Raw genomic sequence first — 17,805 nt, 5'->3', positions numbered from 1 at the left:
AAAAAAAAAAAGAAAATAAATACCAACATTTTAGGATGGCAGTTAAGGCACTCTAAAATCTAGCACCAAGCAAACCTTCAACATTTTCTTGCACTATTCCCCTGGTATTCCACTCTTTATTTTATTTTATTTTTTTTTGAGATGGAGTCTCGCTCTGTCGCCCAGGCTGGAGTGCAGTGGCCGGATTTCAGCTCAATGCAAGCTCCACCTCCCGGGTTTACGCCATTCTCCTGCCTCAGCCTCCCGAGTAGCTGGGACTACAGGCGCCCGCCACCTCGCCTGGCTAGTTTTTTGTTTGTATTTTTTAGTAGAGACGGGGTTTCACCGTGTTAGCCAGGATGGTCTCAATCTCCTGACCTTGTGATCCGCCCGTCTTGGCCTCCCTAAGTGCTGGGATTACAGGCTTGAGCCACCGCACCCGGCCTCTACTCTTTATTCTAATGGAAGTGACTAGCTGTTTGCTACACCAGCACATAGAAGAGGCTCAAATGTTAGCAAAATGTTAGAAATTGGCTTTGTTAAGCAATGTAAAATTTGGCAGGGGTGGGGGGTATGCTTTATTTAGATTAGTGTTTCTCAAACTTCACTGTGCATCAGAATCACCTGGAGGACTTGTGAAAACTCGGATTGCTGGGTTCCATCTGCAGAATTTCTGATTCAGTTGATCTGTCTCAGGGCCCGAGAATTTGCAAGTCTAACACATTTCCTAGGTGATACTGATGGTGCCGGTTGAAGAACCACACTTTGAGAATCACTAGTTTGCTCGCTCACTTCAACTAAAGCCGAGTGCCGAAAGTGCAAGTTCAATATGAATTGAGCTGCCTTTGTGTAACACAAGAGCGATCTTTTGAAAACTAAGTCAGATCATGCCACTTCTCTGCTGAAAACCCTTGCACTGGCTTACAGTGGCCCATTGTACATATTACTCTCTAGTCTCATCTCCTGACACCCCCCAACTCTCATTCTGATGCAGCCACACTGAGCTTTATTTGCAGCCACACTGCTATGTTATTTCCTTTGTCACATCAGGCACCTTCCTGCCTTAAGATGTTCACTTTAGGTATTCCCTTTCCTTAGAATGTTCTTTCCCCAGTTAACTCTTTGGCAAACTTCTTCACTGTCTTCAAATCTTTGCTGAAATCTCACCTTCCCAGTGCTGGGGCCTACCCTCATCATCCTGTCCCGTACTGTAGTCTGCCACTCCTCTTCCCACCCCAAGCCCTTGGCTCCCTGGATCTCTTCTCTCTCGTTTTATTTTTTTCTTCTTTGATGATAGTAGCCCTTATGAACTTCTCACATACTGTATATTTCACTTATTGTATTTCTTGTCTGTCTCCTCTATCAGAATATAAGCTCCTTGAGGGCAGGGATCTTTGTGTTGTTCTCTGATGCATCTTAAGCACCTGGCATATAGTAGGTTCTCAATAAACAGTAACTGGCTGAATGAATACATGAACACATTAGGTATACTATACAGTGTACTGTTTCAAGGAAATGCTATATAACAGTATCTTTTTGAAACTGTTACCTGTTGCCCTACAAGACAGTTAACTTATCCAAGTTAATGACAAATTATTTTTCTTTCCTCTTTTATCTGTGTTGCGGGAAGTCAGAGACCCTGAACAGAGGGACCAGCTGAAGCTGCGGCAGAAGAACATAAATTGTGAAGATTTCATGGACATTTATTAATTCCCCAAATTAATACTTTTATAATTTCTTACGCCTGTCTTTACTGAAATCTCTGAGCATAAATTGTGAAGATTTCATGGACACTTGTCACTTCCCCAATCAATACCCTTGTGATTTCCTATGCCTGTCTTTAATCTCTTAATCCTGTCATCTTCGTAAGCTGAGGAGGATGTATGTTGCCTCAGGACCCTGTGATGATTGTGTTAACTGCACAAATTGTTGTAGAGCATGTGTGTTTGAACAATGTGAAATCTGGGCACCTTGAAAAAAGAACAGGATAACAGCAATCTTCAGGGAACAAGGGAGATAAGACTTTGGACTCTGACTGCCGGTGAGCTGGATGAACAGAGCCATATTTCTCTTATTTCAAAGGCAAATAGGAGAAATTTGCTGAATTCTTTTTCTCAGCAAGGAACAACCCTGAGAAAGAGAATGCGCCCTGAGGGTAGGTCTATACACAGCCCCCTGGGGGCAGGCATCTTTTACAGTCGAAGCCGAAGGGATGAAATAAGCCCCGGTCTCCTGTAGTGCTCCCAGGCTTATTAGGATGAGGAAATTCCCGCCTAATAAACTTTGGTCAGACAGGTTGTCTGTTCTCAAACCCTGTCTCCTGATAAGATGTTATCAATGACAATGTGTGCCCGAAACTTCATTAACAATTTTAATTTTGTCCCATCCTGTGGTCCTGTGATCTCGCCCTGCCTCCATTTGCTTCGTGATATTTTATTACCTTGTGAAGTATGTGATCTCTGTGACCCACACCCTATTCGTGCAGTCCCTCCCCTTTTGAAAATCACTGGTTTTATGGTTGGTTTTATGGCCCAGGGAACATCACGGAACCTGCCGACATGTGATGTCTCCCCCTGACACCAAGCTTTAAAATTTCTCTCTCTTGTACTCTTTCCCTTTATTTCTCAGACCAGCTGAGACACTTAGGGAAATAGAAAAGAACCCACGTGAATATCAGAGGTGGGGTTCCCCCGATAATCTGCTTAGTAGTTCATACATTCTCATTTTTAGACATTTCTACTAGTGGTCTGAGGCTATGGGATACACACATATATCTATTCATTTAAACATAGTCTGTACAAAATGGTGTCAGGACTAAATATGTTCTAGGTTGAAGCAATATTATAAGCAGACCATTTTGTTAGCACATAGAGATTAGGATCCTATATTTTAGGCCCCAAGGAGCTGCAGATTTTAAGGAGGTAATTATCTTTAACATAAGGTATTTTTGATCAATAAAGAGTAGATACTCTATAGTATTATTTTCTACCTTCTGGCTTATAGGACATGACAGTTATTGTAATACTAGTTTTCATTTTTATTTATTTATTGCTATTTTATTTATTTATTTTTTATTGTTGAGATGGAGTCTCGCTCTGTCACCCAGGCTGGAGTGCAGTGGCGCAATCTCAGCTCACTGCAAGCTCCACCTCCCGGGTTCATGCCATTCTCCTGACTTAGCCTCCCGAGTAGCTGGGACTACTAGAAGGCGCCTGCCACGACGCCTGGCTAATTTTTTGTATTTTTAGTAGAGACGGGGTTTCACCATGTTAGCCAGGGTGGTCTCGATCTCCTGACCTCGTGATACGCCCGTCTTGGCCTCCCAAAGTGCTGGGATTACAGGCGTAAGCCACTGCGTCCAGCCTCTTTATTGTTATTTTAAAATATAATATTAAAAATAGAGACAGGATCTTCTTCTGTTGCCCAGGCTGGTCTCAAACTCCTCGGCTCAAGTGATCCTCCCACATCAGCCTCCCAGAGTGCTGGAACTACAGATGTGAGCCACCCCACCTGGCCTAGTTTTCATTTCTTGAGGGCTTACTCTATGACAGGCAATGTGCTAACCCTTTTATCTTATATAAACACTTTGTCTTACATAGTTCTTGTTACACTACAGGCAGGAATTTTACATATGAAGAAACTGAAGTCCAAAGAGCTTCAACAGCTGGCATAAAGTCACACAGCTGGCAATTGGCAGTGAAGGCATTGAATCTACATCTGTTTGAAACCCATTAAATATTACAAAGTCTGAGTACAAACAAGGAGCAGGAGTAAAACAGGATGCTGGAAGAAATATTATGTCACAAATCCACATTTGGTGCTTGGTGTGGAAAGTGAGCAGTACTATATTTTATCTGCCACTATTTAAGAGAAAAAACTTTTAACAAGCAAGCCCATTCAAATTGCACATTGATATCTTCTCCCTGATGTTAAAAAATATTTTTAAAGAGCAATGTAGTTTTTCCTTTAAAAAACTCACAAATAACCCCAAGGTTTTAAATGCTTATTTCCCATTGTAGTGCTTTCTTCCTGTCACTGTTTTTGAGCTAGAACATGGAGTCCTTGCTGGGGAAAGGAAGGGCATGATCATCAATCTCCATTAATAGCCTTGAGTAGCTTCTGTTATCTGATGATTTCTGAGCTGATAGAGGGTAAATACTGATGTGGTTAGATGAGCTATTCATCCACATTTGACATTTACATAAGCCCTGCATTCACCCTTTATATTCACATATTTCAGATAGTGTCCTATGAATTGGGTAGATCTTTTCAAATTCTATTCTTTCTCCAAATAAACCTCTTTTTCTTTCCTTTCCTTTCCTTTTCTCTCTTTCTCTGTGTGTGTGTGTGTTTTTTTTTTTTTTTTTAATTTTAATTTTTTAGAAAGGTTTGGCTCTATTGCTCAGGCTGGAGTGCAGTGGCACCATCTCACCTCACTGCAACCTCCGCCTCCTGTATTCAAGTCATCCTCCCACTGCAGGCTCCCAAATAGCTGAAACTACAGGTACACAGCACCATGCCTGGCTAATTTTTGTAGTTTTTCTGGGACGGAGTTTCACCATGTTGCCCAGGCTGGTCTCGAACTTATAAGCTCAAGTGATCCGCCTGCCTTGGCCTCCAAAAGTGCTGGGATTACAGGCATAAGGCACCGTGCCTGGCCTCCAGATAAACCTCCTCTCAGAGTTATGTCAACAAAAAAGCAGAACCCATGCTATAAGAGTTTAGTATTTTGGGGAGAGCATAAAATTATTATGATTTCCTAAATTAGTTATGATACAGAGGATACATTAGAGCAGTGTCAATCAAAATGGATTTATAAGGAAACCAAAACTAGTCTTTTTTTATGTTTAAGTTCACTGTTAAGGTAAAATAATAACCCAAGTGCAGTAACCACCCTTTATTTCATCAGCTTGAGTCTATTTATTGTCTACCTTCTCCTCACAAGTAAAGTCTTAAGATCTTAAATAGCTCTCCCTCTTCATCACTCTTTTTTCTCTTTTATTACTCATCTTGTTTTCCAAAATGTGGTACTACAGGAAATAATTTTACTTTATGGAGAGTGAGAAAGGAAATTATTTTTATGAATATTGTACTGTTTTCACCCAACAGGCTGAAAATTCTTGCCTCTTATTAATGAAGAAATTAACTGATATCTGTGAGTCTATTATCTGAGAACTTCAATGACCTCCTTCTCTTGGGTTAGCAGAATGAAGGATAAAGAGATTCATCTCTTGTACAAATCAGCCTATTTTCTGGAAATCACAGGTTACTTACGTTTGCAAGCATCTGGAGCTGAGAAGGGTCTCCGCAGGTCACGATAGAAGCCTGGCTTGCACCTCTGGCAATGCTGTCCTTCTGTGTTGTGCTGACAGTCATTACAGACGCCACCGCTACGATTCCCTGATGCCTCCCACACATTAACGTCGAAGTGACAGGTATCGGCATGCCCATTACACTTGCAGGCTGGAAATAAGCGTGGAGAGAAACACTAATAAGTAAAAATAAAGTGATGGCTTATCTCATATTCAGGTAGTCAAAAATAGGATGAGTTGGCCAGGCGTGGTGGCTCATGCCTGTAATCCCAGCACTTGTGGGAGGCCAAGGTGGGTGGATCACCTGAGGCCAGGAGTTTGAGACCAGCCTGGCTAACATGGTGAAACTGCATCTCTACTAAATACAAAAAAATTATCCAGGTGTGGTGGCACACGCCTGTAGTCCCAGCTACTTGGGAGGCTGAGGCAGGAGAATTGCTTGAACCTGAGAGGTGGAGGTTGCAGTGAGCCGAGATCACGCCATTGTATTCCAGCCTGGGTGAAAGAGGGAGACTCTGTCTCAAAATAAATAAATAAAAATAGGATAAACTGATTGTTAATGTTCAGTTTTAGTTTTTGAGTAGTTAACAATATAAAATCAAAGGAATATAGAAAGGTATCCATTGAGAAATCTAGCCTCTGCATCCCCATTTACCCTGTTTTCCCTGACTTCAATAGGTTACTACTTTTTTTTAAAGAGTGTCTTGTGTAGCCTTCCAGTTTTTCATTATAGGCTATTAATTAAAAAAAAAAAGTTTCAGGAGATGCATGAAAATCAACAAAGTGTAGATTTGTCTAGCTGGGCAGAGATATGATGATGAACTTACCAACGGGGGTTGACATTCATTGTGGAAAGATTATAGGAGTGACCATCAGTTTTTACCCTCTCTTTTGGTAACACTTCATGATTCCCATTCCTATTACTTCTCAAGGGTCATCCTGTGGGTCTCCTGTCCTTGCTAAGAAAAGCTGAGATTGTCAGGCCTTAAGTGGAAATGAGCATTCATATTGCAGATGCAGGCATGAATTCATGCTTACTAATGAGCCTGGAAGGGTCATTAGTCATGAGCTTCTGGTGGACAGAGCTTAGGAACTTGGCAAGTAGTTTGATTTCATGAAGTACTATTCAGCTGTTGAGCTGGTGAGTAGAAGGTGGACTCCTATTGAAGCCTCAATTTTCTTACAGAAGAGGCCTGCAGTATTTATTATATAACAATTCCTCAAAGGCATTTCTAAGATTAAAGTCAATAGCATCAAGTGACATGTCTCTGTGTTCTATATGTATTTAGATAGGCAGCTGATTTATGTGGAAAGAGTCAGAAAGGCACTCTAGGAATTCAGGATAAATTCTTTAGATTCTCTTCATTGGTGATTTAGAATAAGAATCCCGATTTTTGGAGGTCAAATGTATTTGAAAATGTTTGTGCTATTGTTTTTCATTGTTTCCTTGATGTGTTATGAAATTCTGACCAGATTCATATCTTTTTAAAGTATATTACAAGATAATTTAAGATTTATTCTTACAGGAAATCCTTTACATTTCCTAGAAACAAAAACAAATCAGTTATGACTCCGAATTATGTATGGGAAGAGACTTCTCACAATGTTACCCACGGAACCTGCTTTTAAATCCTTGTAAAAGAGAGGTTTGTGAGTGTTAACATTGTGATGGGCATGCACATTTCTCTGAACATTTTAAATTGCAAAGAAAAAATGGCTCATGTTCCCATATTTTTACCTTCCTATTTAATCTCCAGCCTCAAACCTCAAGCTAGTTAGTCCTTGTAGGGAAATCTCATTCTTAACTTACTGGCTTATTTTCAAATCTAATCTTTCATTTCAAGCATCATAAAGTGAAAAAAAAGGCAATGTGGTATTATATGAAAAAGTACCTAATTTGGAGTCTTGAGACTTGGGATCAAGTGCCCACTATCATTTACTAACTTTGGCAAATCACTTAATCTTGCGGAGCCTCAGTTAGCTGATCTCTATAATGGGATTAACACCACCTGCTTTACTGGGTAGTTTTGAGAACTGAATTCAAAATAGCTATTTTCATGTTTATAATTCACCATCTCAGCAATGAGAGTACAATAGAATCAGATGTTCTTGTGTCTACTCATGTATTTATTTATTTATTTATTTAGAGACAGAGTCTCCCTCTGTCACCCAGGCTGGAGTTCAGTGGTGTGATCTCGGCTCACTGCAACCTCCACCTCCCGGTTTCAAGTGATTCTTGTGCCTCAGCCTCCCAAGTAGCTGGGATTACAGGTGCACGCCACCATGCCTGGCTAATTTTTTCTTTTTCTTTTTTTTTTTTTTTGTATTTTTACTAGAGACAGGCTTTCACCATGTTGGCCAGACTGGTCTTGAACTCCTGGTCTCAAGTGATCCACCCGCCTCGGCCTCCCAAAGTGCTGAAATTACAGGTGTGAGCCATCCTCCTATTTTTATTATGTCAAATTATTAAAGGGTTCTTAGCTCCCACAAAGTATCCAAGAAAATAGGGAACATATTCTTGGCGAAACAGTCACATTAGCAAAGTAAGGAACAGCAACTGTTTTCAGTGGCTGAAGCCTCAGTGGACAGTGATATGGCTATGTTTGAGTAGGGTCTAGTGTTTGTCACCCACCACTTTGTGTTGTGTTTCTAGAGACAACAAGGACTCCGCAGATAAACTGACTTTACAAAGAAAGCTTTTGAATATCGTGGGCTTGTTACTTACTTCTGCACTCATTGGGAGCCCCCGTTTTGCCATCAGCTGCCTCCCATGGCCGGTCGTTGTATAACGGAGCACAGTGCTGGCAGTGGCTGCCTGCTGTGTTGTGCTTACACATACACTTCCCATGGACCTAAAAGCAGCATCAAGTGAGAGCTATGAGCACAAATGTCACCAAAGAAGAACATGTTCCCACAATCACATGTCATGGAATGGCTTTAGTCATAACATGTTCATTCACTTTTCTGAAGAAGTTAACAATCAAGAGGAGAGATGCTTTCTTTAGTTTGTCTTATAATCTCTTGAAAAATTCAAAAGATTAAGTAATATGGTTTCTTGGCCGAAGGGTATATGACCCTAGAGAGCAATTCTAATGTACTTACTGGCTGAGCAAGCACTTGAATTCTAAAGTACCGGCTAAGTTTTAATATCTTTACTTTTAAAATTCTTTATGCAAAAGTAACATACCTTCATTTTAGAAAGTTTAGAAATCCATAATCTCATTGCAAAAATGACATTAATATCCACATTTGGAGCATATATTTCCAGTACTCAAAAAAATTATATTTACAACATTTTTCACATAATATATTGTGAATATCTTTTCATTTTGTTAAATATTCTCATAGAATACACACTCTACTGGTGCCCCTGTATGATGTATAATTAATTTATCTGACCACCTATTTTATTGTAATTTAGGTTTTTAAATATATGTATATATTATATTCAATGCTATAATGAATATCATTGTAGCTAAGTATTTGTGTGCATCTTTAATTATTTTCTTTGAATGTATTTTCTAGAAGTAATATTGAAAGGTCAAAATATGTATATTGTTAGGGCTTTGAATACATTTTGTCCTAATATACTGGGCATTTTTCTTCCCCATAGTTCACAGTAGTATAGGATTTATCAAAATAGCATTTCTCCCAGAGAGAAATACTTCAGTGGAATTCTTAGAAACATGGGAATTTTAATATTTTTTTGTGTTATTTCACTGATAACTTCTAAAAATTAATATTTGGAATCATCTGAACTATCTCCTAATAACTAAGACTTGCAATGAATTTCAATACCAAGATGCATTCCAGTACCAAGATTATTTATTTACATGATGTCATGACTATATGAAGGAAAGGTTTGCAAAGTAGCTCAGAACGGAGTCCATAAGTGTGGATCTGTGAGGTTTTATATTTTTTCCTTGAGAAATGTGTTAAAGGTAACATAAAGGTAACAAATTATGTCAACTAGTCAACAGATATTTAATGGGTAACTACAAGGGAGAGTCACTATGCTAGGCCATGTTTGGTACACAAAGCATTAGAAAACTCTTCTGTCTTTAAGAAAGATGAAATGTATAATATCTGGAGAAAAAAGAGTTACACAGAAAAAAATAACACATAAACAAGACAATAAATACTTAAGCAGCAAAATAATGCTGGCATTCAAAAGATGTAGAAATCACCATAGGTTGACAGCTGTGGAGGGCATAAGAGAAAGGTGGAGATTGGAGCTGGCCCTTGGCACATGGGTGGCATTTTTAACAGACAGAAGGGAAGAAACTTTTCAGGAAAAGGAAACAAAATGAACCAAGGTATAAGGAGAATCTGTTAGCAAAGTTTATTTCAATGCATCTAAAATATTTCAATTGTGACAAAAAATGAATTACTAAAAATGACATGTACTCAGCATGGTCAAACGAATATGAGTCCCTAAGGTAAAGTTCAACAAACCTGAAAACAGCCACACCAATACACTGATGTACTACTGCTTGACCTAAGATAACAATCAAGTAACTTGTGTCATCTCATCCAGGACCTTCTTTCTTTTAATACTTCCCTACCACTGGTGGAGGCACTCTGCAAATGGCCTGTACAATTATCCAAGTGTGCTATATGACTGCTATGGGCCTTATGCTCACATAATGTCCAAGTTCAGGAATTATACACAGGGCTTATTGGACTGAAGGCTGCGTGTGAGTGAACATGACGCCTAAGAATTAGCTGGAAAATTTCATAAGCAATGTGTTGGCGGCCATCTTGCTAAATTTCATTTCAGTGTATTGTCATGTAAGGTTCTCATGCTTCATGAAAATTATAAAATTTCTTTTAATTCTCAGGGCTTAGTGAGTATACAGATTTTTTTAAAAGGGTAAATTGGCCAAAAACATTTTGTCTATATTTTCTTTACTATAAATGCAAACTAATACTAAATACTATAGATACATTCACTGGTTTTGGTCTTGGAATGCCCAAGTATAAATTGAGTTATAATAGTCTACCTTCTTGGACTTCTCTTCATGGCTGTGATATGAAATGTTTATATATTGAAATTCCATGGAGTTATAAGGGTTCACTACAAATCTCCATTCACACATTCAGGCAAGCTCTAAAGACAAATCTGCACTTAAATTTTGAGAGCTGCAGGAATTCAAATTCTGCTGCTCTAAAAAAGTGAGATTTTTTTTCATCCTAGCTCCTGGGTATCTAATTTTTTCCTATCCATTTTTTATAATAAAGTATATGAAATAGAGGTGCCTCAGTCATATTACTTTTATTGAACCTTTTTAAAATCAGTGTTCTGTCTCATCATGAAAAAAATATAAACTCTTGCCAATCAAATAACTTCTATGTGGCAAATTTCTGTAGAGACTCTCAGGAAAAGTTGATGATTCTTTGTTTTACTTGTAGTACTAAATGCTGGGTTCAAAGAAAAGGGAGTCTTTGAAAAAAATGACTGTGCTGGAAAAATCTTCCAAGGCTGAGGAACTTAGTAAGATGAAGGCATCCTTATGTAGCAGGCAGAAGTAGCACAATGGAGACTAGTAGGAAAAACAGTTTTGTAATTGTCTAAATCCTACACATCAAAACAAAACAAAACAAAACAAAACCCACACACAAAAGCAAAACATACATAAATACCACATAAATAATCTGATAGAATTAGAGTCAGAGTTCCTGCTATTAAGGGAGTTCTATCTGAGGGCATTAGGGAAAATGTTAAGGGGTGTAAAGTAAATATGATAGAAAACAAGGTCAATTAGTGCTGTCTATATAAAACTTCTAAATGTAGTCCCTGAGTCTGTGTCCTGACGTGTACATGAGATTTTCCTTAGGGAGCAAAGGCAAGAATATAAAAACCCTAAAGGAATAGTCAGGGACAGTCAATAAATAAACCAGAGGTATGTGTTCAAGAGGTAGGTTCAATCCAGATCACGGAACACACTAAACATTAGCTTAAAGAGACTGAAATTTATCCCGTAAGCAATGCAGATCCATTGAAGATTTTTGAGTAAGGAAATGATGTGAAAGGTATATTAAATACACTTTCTTTTCTTCTCTTTAAAAAAAAAATTCTTTCTACCTCTCTCCTATCTTGCCTGTTATGTTCTTTCTTCCCTTTCTCCTTTTAAGGTTTCTTCTCCAGCTTTACCCCCAGCTCATGCCTTAAAATAACCAGTGGTACCCACATGTATTTTCTGAAAATATTCAGAAGTTGAAAAGGTTGTTAATTTCTTTTTCCTGATTTTCCAGTTATATCAGCATGTTAATCTTATGTACTGTTTTTTTGCATCCTCTCCATTTTTTAATTTTACTTATTTATCTTTAATTATTTTTAGAGACAGGGTCTTGCTTTGTTGCCCAGGCTGAAGTGTAATAGTGTGATCATAGGTCACTGACACCTTGAATTCCTTGGCTGAAGTGATCCTCCCATCTGAGTTTCCTGAATAGCTTAGACAACAGGCATATGTCACCATGCCCGACTAATTTTTGTATTTTTTGTAAAGATGAGGTTTCACTACATTGCCCAGGCAGGTCTCCAACTCCTGGGCTCAAGTGATCTTCCCACCTCAGCCTCCTAAAGGGTTGGGATTACAGGCATGAGCCCCTATGCCTGGCTCTCTTTTCCATTTTTTAGCAACCGTTTATTGAATACTGTATGAAGATAGATGGTGCAACATACTGTGAGTCTTCTTCAAAGAAGCTCAACCATCATCATAGGTTCAATTTGTCAGGTTTGGTCTTGGAAGGCCGAAGGTTTATACGTAATATCACCCAACACATGGCTTCATCCTGCCACAAATCCCAGGCCTCAGGAGTCCGCAGACATTTAGAGTTACCCCATCAAACATTCACATGTATCACAAGATAATGTTGGACAGGTCAATTCCCTCTGCAGTGAGGATTTCAGAGCGTTACCTTGATCCCACATGCCAAGGATTGGGATGAACCTCCCAGGGTCTGAAAGATGCTAGCCAGCAAATTTTTCTGCATGCAGAAAAATTCAAGGAGCTGTCATTTTGAGAATTACCAAAAATAGCTGTAAATCATTACCTAGACAATTTGAAACAAGAAATCCTTCCTCAGCGATACAACTGTTGCTGTTCAAGCTTGAAAGATCATCCACTATTTGATGCTCGTGAAAAATGTGCAAGTAAAACTAGGTCTTCATTAAAAAAAAAAAAAAAAAAAAAAAAACCAGAAAAAGGAAACTTTAGTAATAGGTTAAACATAGTTCTTGTGTGGTATACAAACATGAACCAGATAAGGAGCAGGATATTTAAGGTTTAGTTGAAGAAAAGCGGTGTCTAGTTATCTAATTAAAAAATGAGTAATTTACCTTAACAGCAAAGCTACAACTCCTAATGACCCAGGAGGTGAATAGAATTTTGGATATTCTATGATTTCCATAAACTTCCCTGTTATGCTAAGAATACGCTTCTCTGCCAATGTCAAAAGTTTTCACACTCATATTTAATTGAGTTTATTTGCTACTAATATTGATACACTTGTCAGTCATTTTTAGCACATTTATCTTACAGGAAGGGACTCATACACACATTGAACCAGTAAGTCAAGGAATTACTAGAACAGCATGCTCATTAGGAGCTATTCACTTTGGTGATAATATCATATATTAAAGCCAAATAGGCATGGAAGAGAAAATATTATTTCCTCATATTTGAGGCAAGAGACATAAGAATTTAGGTGGGGGGGAGGTGAAATGGGGAAATTATTATCTTTTAGATCCATAACTGGAAGATACACGGGACTTGCCTAGAAAAGCTGCTTTTTCATTGAGCTTCCTTTTGCAGCAGAAGGCTTTCAGTAGTCAGCAATCATGTGGTTGAGTTTGAAACTGACCAGCCAGGAGGTTGTAGGAAGCTGGTCATTGACAGCATCAAGCATATGGGATGGATGCTTACCAAGATTGTTGTAGAATATTTAAACACTGAATGGAAGATTGGCTTAAACAACTTTTAGGTTGCTTCTAGTCTTAAGGTTCTATGATTTCAAGGCCTGTTTCTCTGTATTGTAAACACTATTTGGTGGCAGAAACTACCCAAAATCCTTTTTGAGCCCCCAGATTAGACTTAAATGACATATAGCTGGGTCCTGTTGCCACTTCACCAATGCAGAACATTCCTGGAATCATCTGAAAATCAAACGAGGATGAGCTAGGAGAGTATTTCCTTTTTCCTGCAGGAACTACCCAATGTGACACAAATGGAAAAGTAAATAAACATTAATAGTCTCTGAAGACAGACTTTCATTCATCTATATTGACTATACTTAAATGAAAATAAATATGATCCTTTTTTATTTCTCTCATTCAGCTTTCTTCTCTCTCTACTGCATGTTTCCTATTGCTTGTAACTACAGTACTCTTGGACGAAATGTTATTCTAGTTCCTCCTCTCAAATAAAGATGTACTTTATCATCCAGTGATGTTTACCACAGACACTGACCGTAATGGAATTACAAAAGCAGAAAATCCACCTGGCTAATGCTTTGAAGGACTTACATTAACTAAATTATTCTAGGAATGTCTGATAAAATCTGCTTCCCAGTTGCTTTCCAAGAAAGAGAGTAACAACTATTGTTTGAGTCTCTTGTTGATCATGTCCTACTAAAAATATAATGAAAGTTAATGAAAAAAAGATTTGTTTTATAGCAAAGTACACAGAAATCTTTGAATTTCATCAGTTGAGTAATTTCCTTGTGATACTGTGCCATTATTTATATACATGATTTTATTTCAATTCATTACCATGCAACTTTTAATTCCAATTGAAAATGAATATTCTCTTAGACCATCATGGGAACTTTAAAAAATGTTTGTGAAAAGAGGATACAAATAGTGCTTATTCTATGGACTAGAGAAAAATGCCTCCTTAATGGCAGCTGCAGCAATTCATGGACCTCTATAGCTACGACATATAATTTAGAGAGTGAAACAATGCTATACAGCAATTGAAGACCAAATGTGAAGGCAAAAACTGATTAATTTCTAAAGAGATAGTATGCCCCTTTTAGAGAAAAGGATTAAACTTCTAAAATAATGCACTTGTTATTCATAAGAAGAAATACATTCTAATAATGGGCTAGCCTGTTAGAACCTGCTGCTCTGATTCAGGACAAAAACATGCACAACAAATGCTACAACACAACCTTTGAATAGAAAGCATTGTGATAAAAACATGTTTTTTCATTAACGAATAAAATATGCCCTTTCCCATTAAAGGTTTGCATGTTTTAATTTAACAGAAGAAGTAGAAGTTCTATGGTGAATATCAAGCATAATAATTGAGTTTGGTGAAAAGGAGGCCTGAAACCTACTGTCAGAATGGGGCAAAATAGGTTGAAGGCTGAGTGTTTCAAACCCTTGCCCAATAATATAAATCGTAAAAATGCAAGCAGAAATGAAAAGCTTTACTGCTTATTCTTTGGTCTATACTTGAACACTAGAGGAAACCCACTCATAAAAAAGCATGGGCAATAAAATAAAGATAGGCATAGGGTAAAATAATTATGATTAAAGAATAAAATTAGCCAGTACTTAAGGCTTCATTTCCCCCAGCTAAGCTGTAACCTGAAATTCTTTCTGTAGAAATTCATTCCTTTAGCTCTAGAATGATGTTTTAGGTTCAAGACCTCCTTACAAAAATGCACTTACCCTCAGGAGGGGCAAATCCTTATATTATTAGCAAAAACATTTCGGCAGGGATTATAATCATGTTTTCAATCCTAGAACTGGGACTTTCTGGAGGAGGGAAAGGGAATGTCTGAAGGGGAGAGAGGAGCCAAAAACAAACTGTGCCTACTTCACTAATTTGCCAAGACCTTGCTCTGATGGACAGACCTGAAAAAACCATGAATGGAGCCAATGCAAATTCCCTAAGAAAACGGCAGTTAGTGTACGGCATGGGAATCTTACATTATCCGCCTCTCTCTACTACATTGTAAGACCTTGCAGAAGAAACAGTGGCTTAAATGTCTTTGAATCCCCAGTAACTGACATACAATGGGTTTCCAATAAATGTGCATTTTTTTTTCATTCAGGGAATATATATATATATTATGAAGCCTTGAGAACTTAAGTTATTGAGCTTAGTCTCATTTTTAAAACTGCCAAGAAGGGAGGGTGATAATTATGCATTTGAAGTGGGAATGAGATAATTTCATTTGTCACATTTAGCTTTGTCCAGATTGTTTCCTATAAGGGGTATACAGGCTTATAACTGGGCAAGGCATGTTGATAAATATGTCCTCATGTGTAGTGGTCATGTCTGGGAGATCTACTGTAAAGTTCAAGGAATGTGGGTCAGTTATGGACCTGATGATAAATAATAACAACAACAGTAATAGTAACTAACACTGAGTAGCTCTTACTATATACCCAGGCACTGTTCTAGGCACTGTGTAAATATTAACTCAATTCCTTAGCACGAAAATCCCATACAGTAGGTGTAATTATTATTGCTCAGTTTCACAAAGGAGAAAACAAAGGCCCAAAGAGTTTAAGTAATTGGCCCAAGGTCACAAAGCCAGTAAGTGGTAAAGCTACCTGAACTCTAGCAGTCTTACTCTAGCATCCTCATCTTAACCCTTAAACTATGCTATTATAAGACCCTCGGCAGAAGGATTTTGAGTGGTCCACTTTGGCCAGGTCTCTTCAGGATGACGCTTAAATAAAATTGGTGTGTCCTCCCAAAACGTGTCCTGTAAGTGAGAGCTCTCCAGGACGGAGTCTAGTTTGGACTCAGGGTGAGCCACTTCATGGGTGTTCTGTGCTTGAATGGATTATTGGTTTATTCCTCTGGAAGAAGTCGAGCAGCTCTGAAGATAGGTGAATACAGGGAGACTGGCCCCAATTTCCCACACCTGGCATAAAGTTCAGGGCACGTAGGGGTAAAGAATAGATTTTGATCTTCATTGGTTCTATATAAAACCTTTCTATCTGCACACTGGAGATTCTGATGCCTTCTAGGGGAATTTCCAGGCCACTGCAAGCCTCAGCAAGTCCCTATTAGGACCTCCTTTGGATAAATTTACAAACAGAGATGACAGCGGGAATGTAAATAAACTCTAATTAAAGATTTGCTCTTTGTGGATAGCACCTCCTTTATGTTATTTACCATCCCTATTAGATACGATCTGGTAAGAATGGTAATAGGTAGTGTGATGACTTTTAGTCAGTTTAAATTTAGTTACGAAGAATAAGTACACTGTGCATAACCAAATGATTTAGGTAAATTTTTAAATTGAGGTTGCTGGCTTATTTCCATTTTTTCATGTCCAAATTTTATATGCCCCAAAGCTTTGAATTATTTATCTAAGTCCAAGTTCATCTGTGCCATGGCACATGCTACTTACCATAAGAAATCAGGAGTAGAAGAGTATTCAGAACTGCAAGCGTGTATGTGCATGCACACAAGCACGCGCACACACACACAAATTTCCAAATGCGACCACATCTGTGTACATTGATTGGCCACATCTGTATACATCTATCTATATATATATATATATGGTGGGCACTGATTCTGAGACTGCTTAAAGTTGTGATTCAGTAGATATTTTTTTTTTTTTTTTTTTTTTTTTTTTTTTTTTTTTGTAGTATTACAGCTAGAACTAAGACCTAAAGCCAAGCTTTGTGGTTTATCTTTCTATATATAGCATGGCTACTTTTGTAAAAATTAGATGATTAAACAAAATGAAATAAAGCAAAACAAACCCCAAACCCCACCCATCTACAGGAAGGAAGGCAGAAACGGCTCAAGGGCAGACAAAAGCATAACTTGGGCTTTTCAAATAAATCACAAAACATGTTTGAGTTTAAAAATAGTGTTGATAACATAACCTCACTTAGGCTTGGCGTGGTGGCTCACACCTGTAATCTCAGACTTTGGGAGGCCATGGAGGGTGGATGGCTTCCACTCACAAATTGGAGACCAGCCTGGGCAACATGGTGAGACCTCATCTCTACAAAAAATACAAAAATTACCCGGGTGTGCTGCTGAATACCTATAGTCCCAGCTACTCGAGAGGCTGAGGCGGGGGATCCCTTGAGCCTGGGAGGCAGAGGTTGTAGTGAGCCGAGATTGTGCCACTGCACTCCAGCCTGGGCCATAGAGCCAGACCTTGTCTCAAAAAACAAAACAAAAACCTCACTTCAAAAGCCAAGTGAAAGAAGGTTTTAAAATATTTCCACTGTTTTAGGCTGGGCGCTGTGGCTCATGCCTGTAATCCCAGCACTTTGGGAGGCCAAGGCAGGCAGATAACTTGAGGTCAGGATTTCGAGACCAGCCTGGTCAGCACAGTGAAACCCTGTCTGTACCAAAAATAATAAAATTAGCTGGGCATGGTAGTGTGTGCTGTAATCCCAGTTACTTGGGAGGCTGAGGCAGGAGAATCGCTTGAACCTGGAAGGCAGAGGTTGCAGTGAGCCAAGATCGTGCCACTGCACTCCAGCCTGGGTGACAGAACGAGACTTTGTCTCAAAAAAAAA

General features: G+C 38.5%; 1 protein-coding gene across 2 annotated transcripts in view; it reads right to left on the bottom strand.

Annotated features, from left to right (window-relative positions):
* The window catches only part of NTN4 (netrin 4), a 130,736-nt gene that overhangs the window by 56,480 nt on the left and 56,451 nt on the right, over positions 1-17,805 (bottom strand). For both annotated transcript variants that reach the window (XM_017861747.1, XM_017861748.1), the window contains exons 4-5: positions 8,017-8,143; positions 5,254-5,442 (exon numbers count right to left, since the gene is read on the bottom strand). In XM_017861747.1, coding sequence (XP_017717236.1) covers positions 5,254-5,442; positions 8,017-8,143 — 316 coding nt within the window. The remainder of the gene's footprint in view (positions 1-5,253; positions 5,443-8,016; positions 8,144-17,805) is intronic.

Source organism: Rhinopithecus bieti, unplaced genomic scaffold, assembly GCF_001698545.2.
Source record: "Rhinopithecus bieti isolate Rb0 unplaced genomic scaffold, ASM169854v2 scaffold_61298, whole genome shotgun sequence".
NCBI classification, from domain to species: domain Eukaryota; kingdom Metazoa; phylum Chordata; class Mammalia; order Primates; family Cercopithecidae; genus Rhinopithecus; species Rhinopithecus bieti.
Note: the sequence above shows the minus strand (reverse complement) of the source record. Positions and strands in the feature narration are given on the sequence as shown.